Source organism: Podarcis filfolensis (genome assembly GCF_964270895.1).
Source record: "Podarcis filfolensis genome assembly, chromosome: 6".
In the NCBI taxonomy this organism is placed as follows: Eukaryota; Metazoa; Chordata; class Lepidosauria; order Squamata; family Lacertidae; genus Podarcis; species Podarcis filfolensis.
The window spans coordinates 79466431-79482484 of NC_139609.1; the positions used below are offsets into that span (position 1 = coordinate 79466431).

At 45.8% G+C, this 16054-nt stretch overlaps 1 protein-coding gene and 1 long non-coding RNA gene across 2 annotated transcripts in view; one reads left to right on the forward strand and one right to left on the reverse strand.

The window, feature by feature from the left end:
- The window catches only part of PREX1 (phosphatidylinositol-3,4,5-trisphosphate dependent Rac exchange factor 1), a 217866-nt gene extending 202272 nt beyond the window's left edge, over nucleotides 1-15594 (reverse strand). The window contains exon 1 of the mRNA XM_083618315.1: nucleotides 15105-15594. Coding sequence (XP_083474441.1) covers nucleotides 15105-15293 — 189 coding nt within the window. The 5' untranslated portion in view covers nucleotides 15294-15594. The remainder of the gene's footprint in view (nucleotides 1-15104) is intronic.
- Nucleotides 2277-15568, forward strand: LOC310764917. The gene is made up of 3 exons (XR_014549356.1): nucleotides 2277-3689; nucleotides 4831-9103; nucleotides 9518-15568. It is a non-coding gene; the product is annotated as an uncharacterized lncRNA (long non-coding RNA).
- Nucleotides 15595-16054: the final 460 nt, after the last annotated feature.

Genomic DNA, 16054 nt, shown 5'->3' on the forward strand with positions numbered 1-16054 from the left:
GTTAGAGAAAGAGACTGTATAGAACAGGTAAATGCTTTTAGGGTTACACAAGTCCTATCTGTAAGTACTTTTAGAATGTGTACTGTAAGGATATAAAGATTTTGTTATTCTATATAAAACCAGACGGGTAATAGATAACACGGAGGATGTCTTAGGACAGCTCTCTGGATACAAAAAGTTGCATCATTAATTTCCATGGGTCTACTCTATAAGTAGGGCTAACGTTGGCTACCACCAAAATTTATTAGTTTTTCTATATGTGGGCCCTTATTTTAGTGTTAGAAAGTTTGTGTATTAGTGTATTTTCCTGCCAATGTTGAGATTGGCTGGAAGTTTCTTTTATGTTTGTAGTAATTTGATTCCAGAACGCAAATCAAAACAAGGCAGGGGGAAAGTGTGGAAAAAGAGAATGGTGACACCTGCTGATGGAAGGAAGGGCTCAAAGAACACACAGGCCATACAGTTTCTTACTTTTTTTAGCCAAAACCCCGGCATTCTCTCTGTTCAGATGAACACACTCAGTACCAAATTCTACCCTTTGGATCTCTCTGTTTTGGAATCCCACAGAAATCCATGCACTTAAAACTAAATGTTATTGGTCTGCCAAGCTGTAATACTGTTGAAATGGAGCACATTAGCCAACACTTTATTGCAAAAAAGAAAGGCCACAGTGCCACACTGTTCTTTTGGCCTGAAGATTAAAATCTGGCTTACCCTCCACATTTTACCACACTCAGTAATGCTAACCAATTTAACACACCGAGTTATGCACTCTGCAAAGTGCACTCAGTGACAACAGTAGGGAGGGTTTTATTGTTGCTTACGACAGATTAAAAATGCTACTTAAATTCAGGACTGTGTGTGAGTACTGCATTTCAGTGAACTGTCAGGAACTGTCAAGCCACTGTGCAGGAACTGTGCAAAAACTACAGAGGAGTCTTTCAAATCATTTCCCTAGGAAAGGAGCCAGCAGCACCCTTGGTTCAGTGTTTCTGCCTGTTTTTGTTCTCTTAACTCTGTAAAGGTTCTTTAATGTGGGTCTTTGCACTTCCTTTGCACTCCCTCCAGCTGCTGCAAGGCTTCTGCAAAGGAGATCAGCTGCAAAGGTACCAGAGAGCCTGCAAAAGAACCACACACAAACTCACACCCTGCTCCACCAATCCCTTGCCAGAGTCAAAGCTGATGATGACACATGGTCAGACAACTGGCACTCCTAAGGTACTTAGAGGTGGCCGGGCTGCTGCAGGAGCAGCAGGAACAAATGGCAAAAGGCAGACTGCTATTGAAAATGAGTTGCCTCAGCAGCTCAAGACTTCCTAATGGGCATTGGAGGAGCTCCTGATCAGATACAGAGGAGGAATTGGGGTGAAGGGCTTACAAATAGTCTTCATTCTTATACAGTGGTACCTTGGGTTACATACACTTCAGGTTACATACGCTTCAGGTTACAGACTCCGCTAACCCAGAAATAGTACCTCGGGTTAAGAACTTTGCTTCAGGATGAGAACAGAAATCGTGTAGCGGCGGTGCAGCAGCAGCGGGAGGCCCCATTAGCTAAAGTGGTGCTTCAGGTTAAGAACAGTTTCAGGTTAAGAACGAACCTCTGGAACGAATTAAGTACGTAACCAGAGGTACCACTGTATGTCACCTGTAAAGGTAAAAAAGGTAAAGGACCCCTGGACGGTTAAGTCCAGTTAAAGGCAACTATGGGGTGCGGCGCTCATCTTGCTTTTCAGGCCGAAGGAGTCAGTGTTTGTCCACAGACAGCTTTCCAGGTCATGTGGCCAGCATGACTAAACAGCTACTCGCACAATGGAACACAGTGATGGAAACCAGAGCGCAGTGGTTTAGACCACAACGCCACCTGTGTCCCCTGTCACCTGTGCCAGGTCTGAACCCTGATATCCCAGGCAAATTTTGGAGTGGCCTTCCCCAACCTGGCAACTCCCAGGTGTTTCGGATGTAGGCTGATGGGAGTTGTGGTCCAAAACATTGGGATGGTGCCAGACTGAGAAAGGCTTTTCTACCATTAAGTCTTTGGGGAGCTTTGTTTCAAACTGAACCTGAGCCAGTGAAAAGGCCAAGCAAACAGCCATGCTGCAAAGCAAGCAAGAAGCAAACAGAAGCAATAACAACAACAACAACAACAACAACAACAACAACAACAACAACAACAACAACAACTTATTATTTATACCCAGCCCATCTGGCTGAGTTTCCCCAGCCACTCTGGGTGGCTCCCAATCAAGTGTTAAAAACAGTACAGCAAAATGTTGCAGTCTAGCAACTTGACCAAGGAAAATTGACAAGTGAGACAACACTATACTGGTGCAAGTACCCATGATCAACGTCCAACTTCACCATGAATTGTGCTCTTGTTGGTTTGTTTATTGGCCAAGGAAAGGTAAGGAGGGGCTTTGTAACAGCTACTGGCACCTTTGAGATTCCATTTCTAAGTTTGTAAAGTGGTTTAACGCCATTAAACATGACCCTGGATGTCTAATTCAAGCAACCAGCTCAAGGCTTGCAATGTGAGGTAGGAGGATTCAAAATACAGAATACAAAATACAGAATACTTCTAAGTCAAGCCCTCTCAAGGAAAGTTCACAAAAAACCTGAAATGAAAGATTGAAGGATGAACCTCAGGTTGCCCCTGTCCTGTACCCAATTTCACTGGGGCCATAAATAATGAAAAACACAACACAATGTATTTGGTTGTATCTACCTAAGCTGCATCCAACTGAAAGAAGACTTGAGGACTGAAATTAACGAACATAAGTTAGTCGTGTCCATTAATTTCAATGATTCTACTCTGAGCAGAACTAACACTGGATCTAGCCCACTATCTCCAATCACAGCTGTCCACTTTAATATTGGCATCTCATTTCTCTTTGGTCATGGATGCTAGGCCTCAACATCAGTTTCCTCCTTGGTTCTACTGTAGCATGGTTCTTTCTTCCCATGAAGACTGAGATACTGGAATGAATGCTTAAATGCACACTCCAGACAAAATTATATCCCCCCCCTTCTTCTCAAGAAAACTAGGACAAGGAAAGGCATTTCAAACTCAGTGCTTTAGTCATACTGTATTTATCTATTTTTTGTGGCTCCATGTAGACCTGAAGGAACCTTACAAGAACTCAAATTTAAAACAGTAACATACCGTAATCCTTGTAAAACAACTGACCAAACTGATTTGTAGTACTGGGATGAGGGAGTCGGGAGAGTGAGCATTTCTGCCAAAATAAAACATCTGAACTGGACCAGCCCTGCCAAGAGAAAATTGTAGAATTTCTCTACATGGCTCCCGTCGTCATTGCCATTGTTAAACACAAAAACAATTAAGCTGAAGCTCAGCGTCCCTCATTCCAATCTTAACTGGGGAGGGGGGCACTCTATGTGGTTTGGGGAGGGTACACACAAGAGGTCTCATGAGGCACGAGCTGAACAGCCCAATATCAGCTCTGAGCAGGCGACCGTAAAAACCACAGGACGCATCACACAGCAACACTGATCATTATCTCCCTTTCGAAAGCGGGCCTTTGCTTTTATAGCCATCGAGACGAGAGGCCGTTAGAGCAGACTTTATTACAGAGCAGTCATTACTCAGCTCCCCTTTAATCTGAGAAACCTGCCGCACTTTTTTTTCACAAAAACTTAATTAACAAAAGCTCGTAACACGGCATGAGGTAGGGATTATTATCTGCCCCACTTGGCAGGTGGGGAGGGGGAAATCTAGCCTAGGCCCTTGGCAACACCACCCAGGAGTCCAAAGTTGCACATCCTTCCATGATCAAAGCACTCCTGTGCCCTTTTGGGCCAATGCGGTGAATGGAAGAGCATGGAAAGCATCATAAACTAGGCCTGTGGTGGTTATTATAAAGCTAAGGAGGCCTTATCAGTCCCCAAAACACAGCTCTGCAAGCTCTATGGGGCTTGAGAGGTCAGGGCTATTAACATTCACAGACACTATTTGCTGCATAAAGGAAAATTAAAGCCATCGTGCTCAGAACTGCAAAGGATGATTTCCCTAGCAGGGAGAATCCAAAAATTAAAGGCATGAAAATATCAAGGGGAAGGAACCATTTCCAGTCTGGGAACTAGAGGTGGTCTGCAGCTGGTAGGCCTTGGGTAGAGGGAAATGCTAGATTTTATAAAGTTCTCACAGTTGCTTTGTCTTTGACTTCCTCATTCACACCCTCCTTTAAAAATAAAATATCTGGGCATCTGGTTGTTTTTGCACGATTCCCTAACCTTCGCCTGCAGCTCACTCCAAATAGCATAAGAGTCCAGATGGATCAGGCCAAAAGCCCATTTAATCCAGCATCCTGTTCTCACTTGTGGCCATAGGACCCAGGCACAACAACACCTCCCCAAGCTATGATTTGACAGCAACTGGTATTCAGAGTCATGCTGCCTCTGATAGTGGAGGTACAGCCACTGTGGCTAGCAGCAATTGTAGCTAGTAGCCTTATCCTCCAGGAATTTCTCTAATCCTCTTTTAAAGCCACCCAAGCTGGCGGCCATCACATCACTGTTTCTGGTGGAATCGAATTCCGTTGTTTAATTATGAGCGCTTACTTGGATCTCACGTTTACTTGGATGTTAACCCCATCATGTTCACGGGGACCCTGGCACCCCTAGTCTTTTGTGGATTTCTGCTCAAAGAACCAAATAGGATCCAAATGCTCAGCAAGCACAGAGTTATGCAGCCACGGCCATCATCTGCATGTGCTGGAATGAATTAGCTTTGGGGCTGATTGAAGAATAGCAATCAGATGTTTCAAAGGAGTAAATTGCCTGCTTTTCCCCTTCATTTCCTACATCCAGGTTGCTTTCCGCAAGGGAAATGTATGACTGGCCTCCCATGGCTAAACTGCTTCCTAGAGACATTCCCTCCCTTTGGCTGTGTCTCTTTCCCCGTGCCACTAGACACAAGGGAGCGCTGGAAGGGAGGAGGATGCTGTTGGAGAAGGAAACATCTTGAACTAAGAAAACAAGCACCGGCTTTCAGAATGAGAATACACCAGCCCAGCTGCCTTTCAGACAGACACCTTGTGGCAATTGCCAAGCAAATGCATCTGACCGACAACAGCGACGAAAACAGGAAGGCTCGTTTAGGTCTGCCCTTCTCTTTCTTTCACCACCTCCCTCCCTTCCTCCGCCTTGCAGGAAAAGAAACAACTTGTTTTTACACAAAACAGATGGTTCAACCTTCCCCGGCAAGCTGAATCTTTATTATCAGCACCTCCGGAACCTAAAAAGAGGCACAGGGCAGAGCAAGGCCCAGGAAACCATCGCCCAAAAGCAGCCGGGCTAAAGCTTTCTTCTAGCAGCCACAGGAATCAATCACAGACCCAGGTGAAGTTTATGAAAAGGGATTCAAACATGCAGATGTTGTCACAGATACCAAGAAGCTAAATATTTAGCAGGGTGCCTGGAGATAGATAGATAGTAAGATAGATAGATGCCAAAAGGATGTGGGTATATTTTATCTGATGGCAGCATGTGTGCTGCACAATAGTGAAAGAACTGCAGATTCCACCACAAAAAGACTCCCCACCGTAATAATTAGACAAGGATGCAGCTACAACTAAAACATTGTTCGACTCAGCTTTTAAGAAAACGATACTATTATTTATTTATTTGTTGTTGTTGTTACTTATATGTATTAGTTGCCTCACAATATAGATTCTCTAGTCAACATACAGCAAGTCGCCAGGGAGGTGAGGAACAAGTGACAAGCCTGAGTTTGGACATTATGCTAAGCCAAACCATAGCTTAGCTCCCAGTGGTGCAACAGGTGAGGGAGTCAGCAAACTAACTGCAGTTTTCTCCCTGTGCACCAGCACACTTGCTCTTTCATGGCAAGTCACAGTTCGGCAGCATTACGTGCAGACAAGACCCCTGACAACACAATCCTATACATGTCTAACTCAAAAGTAGTTCAATGGGACTCCCTCCTAGGTAAGCACATCCTAAGTCAGGGTTGCAAAGATCACAGTAAAATGTAAGAGATGTCCAGAAACCTTAATTTTAAACAATGTGGTAAACTCAATCCTGGTTGATTGTCCAAAAAAAAAGGTAAAAGGTTCGTAACATTCTCTAGGCTTTGTGATTTAGGATATCACCAGATGTTTCCACTGCAATAATTACTATCCCACATCTAACTGAAAAGCATCTTATTTCCCCGCTAATGTTGACATTAAGACGTTTGTCTTGTTTTCTTTTTTATCTCTTCCTTGTTTCACAGATTTCTTTATCTGTGTCAGCATCGGGCTGCTGCTTCTCCTTCAGTATTTTAAACCGACTATATAAAAGATTTTGGTGTGTTAATGGAACGTTTGCAACCAGAAGCATCACCTATAGGGCTATGCTCAGGCTTAATAATAAAGTTCTTCCCACACATGTTTTATATTATAGAGGAAAGGGGCCTTAGCTGAAATCCTTATGAATGTAATATCTCCTCTCTTCTTGTAGGAATGGGGCTGACAAAGAGGTCTGCATGTACCATTCAGGGCAAAAATGCTTAGCCGGCTTGACTGGTGGCAGAAAAATTCTTTTCTGTTTTTCCAAATGTGCTATTACAATAAAACTTGTCTTTCTAGCCCACTGTACTTTCTATCTGGCCACACCTCAAATGCAATCCATGCTGAGCCCCAGGATACATAAAACACACTTGGGTTGCGATCCTAAACATGCCTACTTGGAAGGAGATCCCACTGTAATAAAAAGACCCCCTCCCAAGTAAACAGGGCTAAAATGGGGCTGTTAAGCTGCAATCCTAGCCATGCACAGCATTTTAACAATGGGGGGGGGTTAAAAAATGGTGTGCTTTTAAAAAAAATTATTCAGTAAAATAAGCTTGAAAGTATAATTTCTATCAAGTCCTATATACTAACTGTGCACTTATTTTTATGCACTATGTATCCTTACATAGCCTAAACTGAACCATCCATGGACAAGAGAGAGGTGAACAGCAGGGCTGGGAAACCCCAATATTAGCAGATTTTAAAATAATAATAAAAGAGGGCAAGGGGGTACAAAAAAATAGATTGATGAGGACTGAGCATGCTCAGGGCATATGGAATTGAAAAACATTAAGAGAGGGAGAGACAGAGAGAAATGGAGTATCCAGGAAGAGAGCATGACTGGCTGGCGCCAAGAACAGGAGCACCTCCACACTGCAGCATTTTTGTTGCAGGTTCTGCTTGCACTAAGTAATATGCAATATTTTTGTTAGAACAAAATTTCCCTTTCTGACATACAGACTAGGATTCACAGAGTCCTTCCATCCCTATGGAGAGCTTTCCTCACCCTTCCTTCCACTGCAGCCTTGCACCTGCTGAAAAGCTCCTCCCAAGAGTCAGGAGACCCCTCTGAAGCAACAGACAGTGCAGCCTGAGAAGACTGGAGAGGGTTTGGGGTGGGGAGCAGCAGTAACCCCCTGCCTTCCCAAAAGCACCCAGAACTGAATCTCACTCATGCATCCTTCTGTTTGGATGCCGTCCATCCAGCTGCTGAGAATTCAGCAACAGGCATTCAGTGAAGCACGTCAAGGATAAAAACCACGATACTTTCAAAACTCAAGCTTTTACAGTCCAAAACAATCCAGCACGGACCTGCTTCTCAGCACTGTAGACTGTTGATCGTTCTGCAAATAAGCCTATCAAATATTTTATTGTAAATAAAACAAAAGAGGCTTTAATAGCATTTCACTGCACTGTTCAATAAGCATTGTGACAAGTACTGTGGCTTTTGGGGGGGAAATAAAAAAAAATGTCCTATTCTGTAATTTCCAAGATGCTCTCTCTCCTCCAGCCCCTCCTCTCTCACCCCCCCCCCCTTTTGACCCACAGAAGTAAAATAAAGGCTGTGGAATCCTTTATACAAAGCAAATAAAAAACGGGGCCTCTGTGTGTGAGGGGGCGAACCCCCCACCAAGCACAGGGGGAAAGGTCTCTAGGCGCACACAAAAGAAAACCTTTCCCTTAACTGCTCCATAACCACATGCTAGTCTTCCAAGGAAAGTTCCCTCCTTAAAAAAAGAAAGAAAAGAAAAATGCTCTCAGTAACACAGTCTGATTTATAAGCAAGCCTACAGCATCAAACACAGAAGAGGATTCTTTTACATTACCACGGAAGCCCGGAAGCCCCTGCAAAGCTCTTGCCTCACTACGCATTGAATTTGGCTGTTTGCTCCTTTTAGCATTATTTATGGAGAGCACTAAGTGAAGTCTGGAGCTTGAATGGTAAATATTTAACAAGGGCGCACCAGCCCAAACCACAAAATCCAGACACACATCACCAGCACTTACACGGAAAGCCTGCAGTTCACACGAGGATGGCAATCTTGCACGAGTAAAGAAAAGCTTCCTTGCACTGTGTTCATATATGAGCTTTACGTTAAGCAGTGCTTTAAAAAAAAATGTTTAATGGTACCCTCATTTTTACTCAAGAAAATGACCATTTTATAGTTCAAATTGGGAAAAATAAACACAGCAAATGGACAAAAGTACAAAGATTCACAAAATGTTTAGGGGTATGCGTACCCCTACGTACCACCCAGAAAAAAGCACTGACGTTAAGAGATTTAAACTGAGTACAGTAGGAGTGAAAAGAAGAATTCAGCCATGCACAAGGTTTATGTCCAAGTTGTAATGTAGGATGGAGCATCGTTCCCCAACCAGCTGTCTTCCAGCCACTAAACCACTAAGCCACTAAACCACGGCTCCAGCCGGTGGGATGGTAGGAGATGTGGCCCAACAGCATTTGAAGGCCACCTTATGAAGGCTTCGGTAGAGCTATTTATTACCTTTGTCTCCTAGCCTTCTTCTAAAAATGGCACACGTGTGGTTATCACATTTTATCAACACAACAACTCTGTAATGTAGGGGTTGTGCTGAGAGACAGCAACTGGCCTAAGGGCACCCAACAGACTTATGGCTCAGTGGAGTCTGAATCCAGGGAGCTCTAGTCAAAGTCTGGCACTCTATATAGCTATTTGGACCTCACCGATGCTCTTGCACAGTTGTATGCAGGTATCCGGAAGATGCTTTGAAATACAAATGGTCCTTTTCCAATGGTCCACTCTATGTGTTATGTCACATTTCTTCTTCTTTTTTTGTTATCTTTTTATTGAATTCTTTTGATCAAACAGAAACAAAACAAAAACATAAAAAGCATACAAAGAAAGCAAAACAACACATACAAAAAGAAAACAAACACAAAACAAACCAACACTGATTCATAACATAACACTAATTGACTTCCCTCCATCTCGGTTTTGGACTATATAGCCAAGATTCCTTTCTGCAGTTTCATTTTACAACATCTATACATCACAGGCTTTATGTTACACCTACTGTAATTTTAATATTTCCTAAATTTGCTTCAATATATGTTATAAATTTATTCCAATCGTTAATAAACTTTTTACCTTTTTGTTGTCTGATTTTTTGTGTCATCTTTGCTAATTCTATGTACTCGAATAATTTAGTTTGCCAGTCTCTAACAGCCACATTTCTTCTATCATATGCTTACCAAAAGACATGGCCTATGTAAATAAAACACTCAAAGATGTTGACGGGAGCGTTGTGGGGGGGAGGGGACACACCCCGGTCCTGTTCCTGCACTAGTACACTCCAGGGAGTTAGCCAAGTTGGTTAGAGCGTGTTGCTGACAACGTCAAGTTTGCAGGTTCGATCCCCATATGGGCCAGCTGCATATTCCTGCATTGCAAGCAGTTGGACTTAGATGATCCTCAGGGTCTCTTCCAACTCTACAATTCCCGAAAGTTGACAAGAGATTGTGGGCTGTTCACAACTAGCATACTTTTCCCACTTAAGGCAATAGGGTAGCCCTCCTAAGCCAAGCTGCCTAAGAGCAGTTTGAAATCCCCCAGGTGCAGGGCGTGTTTACTACTGGTATGGGTTCAATTGCGACTACATGGAAATTCCTGGGTGCCAGGCTGGCAGCCACAGTTTAAAAACCTCTGCCTTAGTCGATAGTTAATTCCATTTCCACGGTGTGTTTCTCCTTCTTGCATACTGGGACAAGTGAACCGTTGTAACACCACCAAGCTACAGTCAAGCAAAGTAGTTGAGATCAAAGAATCATAGCACCTGAAGGGGGTCCCCATGGGTCCTTTACTCCAACCCTTGGTGAATAGACGCTCCACTGTGATGATCGTAACCTAGGTTTAAGATGAAGCATTCAGGCTGCAGGTGGAGCCTCACAGGAACGAATGCTAAGGTGAGATGTTCAGAGCAGAAACCAGCACAACAGTACTTGTCTGTGAAACTGTTCTGCATGCACATCATTATGCATAAACCCACTTGCCACAGGGGCTGGTCCTCTGCATGTAGAGTTAGGTTGGTATAACAACCAAGACACTGATTTCTGACACAGTCGTTCTACATGTGAATCAGCCGGCTCATATAGTAAGTGTGGCCTTTTTATATATCCTATATCCATAAGAATACCTATGCAGGTACATAGGAACTTTCTTTATACCATATTAGACCATTGCTCCATCTAGTTCAGTACTGTTGACCCAATAAACATGCAGATTATTTAACAACTCTCTCCTGACACAAGAAGCATCCTCTCAGTTAGAAGAATGATCCTACAAGTATCTATCAAACTGTGACATGTCAAAGTTAAATGTGCTCAGCTCATTCCTGGCAAACAACCAATAACCAGTAGCCTAGCCTGCAGATGACAAAAACCACTCAATACTTGGGACAGAAAAACTTGGGTTTGGTTTGTCTGGGGTGAGACAGCAGTCTTGATGGTTGAGCGACATGCGCTTTTTATAGCAGCACATTCCACAAAAACAGAACTTCAAGAACACAAAGCCAGCAGCCTCTGTAATTCGGAGGTTTGGAAGATTACATACTCTTTGTGTTCAAACCATAGAGAGAGAGAAACCAGGACTGAAGTTGGTGTCAGCCCTTAAAACAACTATAACTTTTCCAATCAACTGTTATGTCAGTGAGTTCATGGTGCTAGACAGTGGGGACAGAGAGGAAGAAAATCCTTTTCTGCACAGCAACCCCCAGCGGACGTGGTCTTACAAACAATCTGAGGAAAACAGAAGGGGCTACCTACTCTAAGGGGCAACTTCATCCAACATCAAATGTATTACTCTTTCCCTGTTAGTGTGCATGTGCGAATGGTATTAATGCAGTTTTAAATGTACTGGCCCCATTTCTAAATTGACTGAGGCCATAAAGCAGAAGTAGGAACTTGTGGCCCTCCAGATGTTGGTAGGAATACAACTCCCAACATTCCTCACCATTTTCCATGCTGGCTGGGTCCCTACCAAGGAGGAAGGTGGACTTACAACTGCTTTTCAGCCTTCCTGCGATTTTGCTTTTCTATTTCCGTCATAGTGTGTCATGACCTTATTTCTCTTCAATGACCACGGCCATCTAGCAAGGCTATTTTCTCCACCACCCTACCAAGACCAGCTCAAGACATTTTGCAGCCTGAAGCAAAGGGCATACCATGTCCACCATTCCCTGTACAAAAGCTGACTGGTCTGGCAGATGAATGTTACCTGAACATTGGGGATGGGTTAGCATCCTCCGCTACATCCAAGGGGGATGGTTAGCTCAGAGAGTGCAGAACAGGCTGTGGCTGACACACGTGGTCCTGTCTTCCAGATGTCCAAGAAATAAACAACTATCGGACTTTTAGAAGACATCTGAAGGCAGCCCTGTTTCGGGAAGCTTTTGATATTTGATGAATCATTGTATTTTAATATTCTGCTGGAAGCCGCCCAGAGTGGCTGGGGAAACCCAGTGAGAAGGGCGGGTATAAATAAATACATAAATTATTATTATTATTATTATTATTATTATTATTATTATTATTATTATTATTACTGTATTATTATTCTCCACCCTGAGTCAGCTACCTCACTTTGACTAATTAAAGGGCCGGCCCTGTATTGCATGTGTATTGCATGTGCAATGCAAGTGTATCAGAAAGGACGGTACTATGAGCAGGTATACATATTAATAGTTTAATATGTACCCGTATTAATTTTTAAAGTAACACCCTGATGCACTTACAAAGTTGGCATGCCTTTCCCTACCACCAGGCTGTCAGTTTCACTGAGACACATGAAAGATGTTGGAAAAGTAAATGGACTGTAGCAGGGTGGCACCACGTGTATCATGATGTGGTAGTATCTACGCCTTGTCACAGGGCAGGATCCATGGTAGACAAGTGAGGAAGTGGTGTCTTCAGACTACTAGCTAGTAAAAGTGTGTTTAGGGCACTGATGGGGGATCTATGGCCTTTCAGATGTTGCTGGACTACAATACCCATCATCCCTGACCACTGGCTATGCTGGCTGGGACTGATGGGAGTTTGAGTCCAATGACAGCTAGAGGGCCACAGTTCCCCATCTCTGTTTTAAGGAGTGAAAAGAAGAACTTGTGAACAATGGTTATACGTGTTACCTGAAGCAAGAACAGTCTTCAGTGATCACTAAAGAACTCTGTAAAGAAGTACCAGTGGCTGAATTTACTTTTCTCCTCTTTCCTACTCCTTTTTGCTTTCGTGTCATGCTTTTTAGACTGTCAGCCTGAGGGCAGGGACTGTCTTATGACTTTGCATGCCCCTCTAGTAAATTTTATTATCATTATTATTGCTGAAAAGCAGAGTAAAAATGCTTCCAATAAACAATAACCCTCTAAAAGATGCACATTTCCTGATGTTACTTAAGTCCATTGATTTCAGTGGGTGTATCTCGAGTATGTTGCACATAACCCAGAATATTTTATTTCTACCCCGCAGCATTGTAGTGAAAATATTGAAAACAAAACAAAGGGATACAAAACACGTAGTTAAAAAATTAAACATATAGCAATAGAATTGACAAAAGCCTTGGCAGAATAAACAAATCTTTACCATCTGGTTGCAAGAAACAGTGCCAACCAAAGTTCCCAGCAGAGGGAATTGTGGTGCCACTACTGAACAGGCCCTGATCCCTGGCACCAATCAGCTTCAGTGGTACTTAGGGCCAAGGCAAATTCATATGGAAATATGTGGTTCTTCAAATACACTGGGTTCTAAGGCACCCAAGGATGGAGAATCTCAGGGCATCCAGATGTTCTTGAAGTGCCACTCCCATCAGACCCAGAATGCCCAAAGATCAGGGATTATGGGAGTTGTAATCCAGCGCTTTCTGGAAGGTCACAGAGTCTCCATCTCTAGACCAAAAATTAGGACTAGCACTTAAAATGAAACAAATGGGTAACAAATGCAACTGATCCAAATCAGTGCAATCTGGTCAAACTGCCAAGCCTCGCTGACGCTGAATTCTGGCAGCCAAATTTTGCACTGCTTTAAAGTTTCCCAACTGTGTTTGAAGGCGACCCTACGTAGAAAACAATACAATTGCCTTATCTAGATGTAGCCATTGTGCATAAACACACCAGGGTACTGACTCTTCAAGCCTGAACAGCATATGATGTCAGTGCAGGACGGGCACGATGCACTCACGGAAAAGCTATCCCAGTGCATGCTTGCTGTGCTACTAACAAAGAAGCTAGAAAGCTAGCACAACTGCGGATGTTTGCAGGCAATGCTCACAATCAACTGTTCCTTCTCGGAGCTTTGGAACAGTGGGAGGATAGTGTTAGCCACAAAGGGGTTGTGTTTTGTGCAAAGGGAGAAGTGTGGTGTAATGCTAATGAGATCCAAGTGCCATGGCAGCAAAATAAATGAGAACTACCCAGATGGGAAAGTCATTTCCTGAAACTTTTCAATTTGCATGGGGAAACGAATTACCCCCACATGGGCCGACAGCCTCCCACGGCAATCTATATTTGTATTTCTATATTTCTATATCTATATTTACTATTATGAAACAATAGATATATGTTCTGAGGGAGAAACCACACTCAAGCAAGGAAGGCTGCTGGAAGCCAGGTTGCAAGAGTGAGAAGAAAAAATAACTTTCAAATTAAAAGCAAAAGGGTCTCTGAGAGAGCCAATTATTGTTTCGGGGGGGGGGCAGAAAATTCAAAGTATAAAGCGCACACAACATCCTATTCAACATCTTCCAAGTGAATGATGTCAATGGAAGCTTCAAAAAACTGCAGCCACCCTTAGGCTTAAGCTTAAGACAGGAAGTAATTTTATCACTTTGTTCTTTAAAAAAAAAATCGTACTAGTACTAGGTCACTGTTGTTTGCAAAGGGCTCCCTCTTTTGCCAGCTCAGGCACCTTCTGAACTATCTCAGGAACGATCATCTGTGTAAACATCTTGAAAGCCTTTAGATATTGAAAGGGAGGATTTAAAAACCACACCTAGCGTCTGCCAACAAGGCTGAGTTTTCCCAGCATGGGCTGTTGCCACTAGCCACCCACCGGGAACCCCACGGCTAGCAAGCAACCACCTCAATTCCAAAGAGCGTCTGCTGCACGTTCTGGAAACCCGCGGGACGGAAGCGCTCTCCTGTCTTTGACAAGCTCAGCTTGCAAAAACATCCACTCGTTTTCCACTAGCGCAGGAAGGCTCCGCTGCGTCCTCTAGTTGCATGCCGGTATCCACCACAGTTCCCAAAGCTCAGCTCCTTCTCAAAACAGAACATGCAACCCCATCTCAGTGCGCAAGAGCGGTGGGGGCATTGCCTTCGGGCAATGCGACTGTCCAAGGCACGGCACCCTCCCCCCCAAAAAAAAAACCAATCCTGAGCTGGGTTCCCCCCTCCGCGCGCGCCTGAACCCACTACCCCCACCTCCAAGCCTCCGGTGTGCAGAATGGGACCAACTCTCAACACTCCCAACTCCTTGGGGGGCCACCAATCCCTTCTGCCCACCCAGAGGGAGTCGATCCTGCAACTCGCGAGGCAGCAACGCAACCCTGCGAAGTTCCACTCCTCACCGGAGACTCCTCTCAAGTGTGTCCGCGCCGTGCAGGGTGAAAACGACCCTTTCCACGACCTAACCGTCCGGTTCGGCCCCAGCGCGTCCACGGCGCGCCGTAGTCGCTCAGCTGACCCTCGTCCTCGCGCCCCTCGGCGCAACCTTTCCTCTGCCCCCGATGCCCCCCTCCCGCCCTTGCCCGCGCCCGCGCCACTCACCGACTGCAAGAAGCGCAGGGTGCACACGTAGTCCCTCTCCGTGCCCAGGATCTCGTTGAGGACGCAGAGCCGAAGGCGCAGCTGCCGGTCCGTATCCTTGGCAGGCTCCGAGGGCGCCGCGCCGGGGCCGGGGGCCGCCGCGACCGAGGGGGCCGCTGCCGCGGGGGCCGCTGCCGGCTGCGCTTCCATGGCGGGGTGGCTGCCTCCTCGCCTGCCTGCTTGCCCGACTGACTTGAGTGACTTTCCGAGCCGGCTGCTGCTGCTGCCTCCCGCACACCACGCTCTCCTCACGCTCGGCGCCCGCCTCCGGCGCCCTCCATCCCCGAGGCACGCGAGACGCAAGGCAAGGCGAGGGCTTCCCCAGCCCGCCGCCTACGAGCTCCCACTGGCAGCCGGAGCGCCGCTCAGGGACATGCCGAGGACAGCGGCGGCGGCGACAAGCGCAGCGCAGCGCTAGGGGCACTGAATGGAGCGCGAGCGGGGAAGGGAAGTCCCGGCGCCCGAGAGAGGGGGGAGAGGGGGGAGGGCTGGGGGCGTGGCGAGGGCGGCCAGCGGGAGGGGGCGGGGGGTCGCGCGGCCAGGCGACGCCGGCCCCCGAGGGGAGGGCGGCGCTCCGAGGCAGGGGACGGGGCGGGGCGCCTTGGCGGGACAAGCCCAAGTGCAAAAGCAGGAGTTGGGAGACTGCGGCAGGCGGCGCGGGAGAAACAAAGGCAGCGAGGAAGACTCCCGAGCGTGGCCTGCGCGCGTCACCCGGAGCTGCTTTGCACGCGGCCAGCCCGTTCCCAAAAGCCTGCAGCGAGAGCGAGCGACGCGCAAACTTGGGCTGTGATCAAGCGCCCTGTTGCTGCTCCGCCACCTCGGGGAAACGGCTGCTGGATGCAACGCGTCGGGGAGAGATTCCCACATCCACCCCACCCCCGATTGAGCCCGTGCGCGCTTGTTTGGTTGGG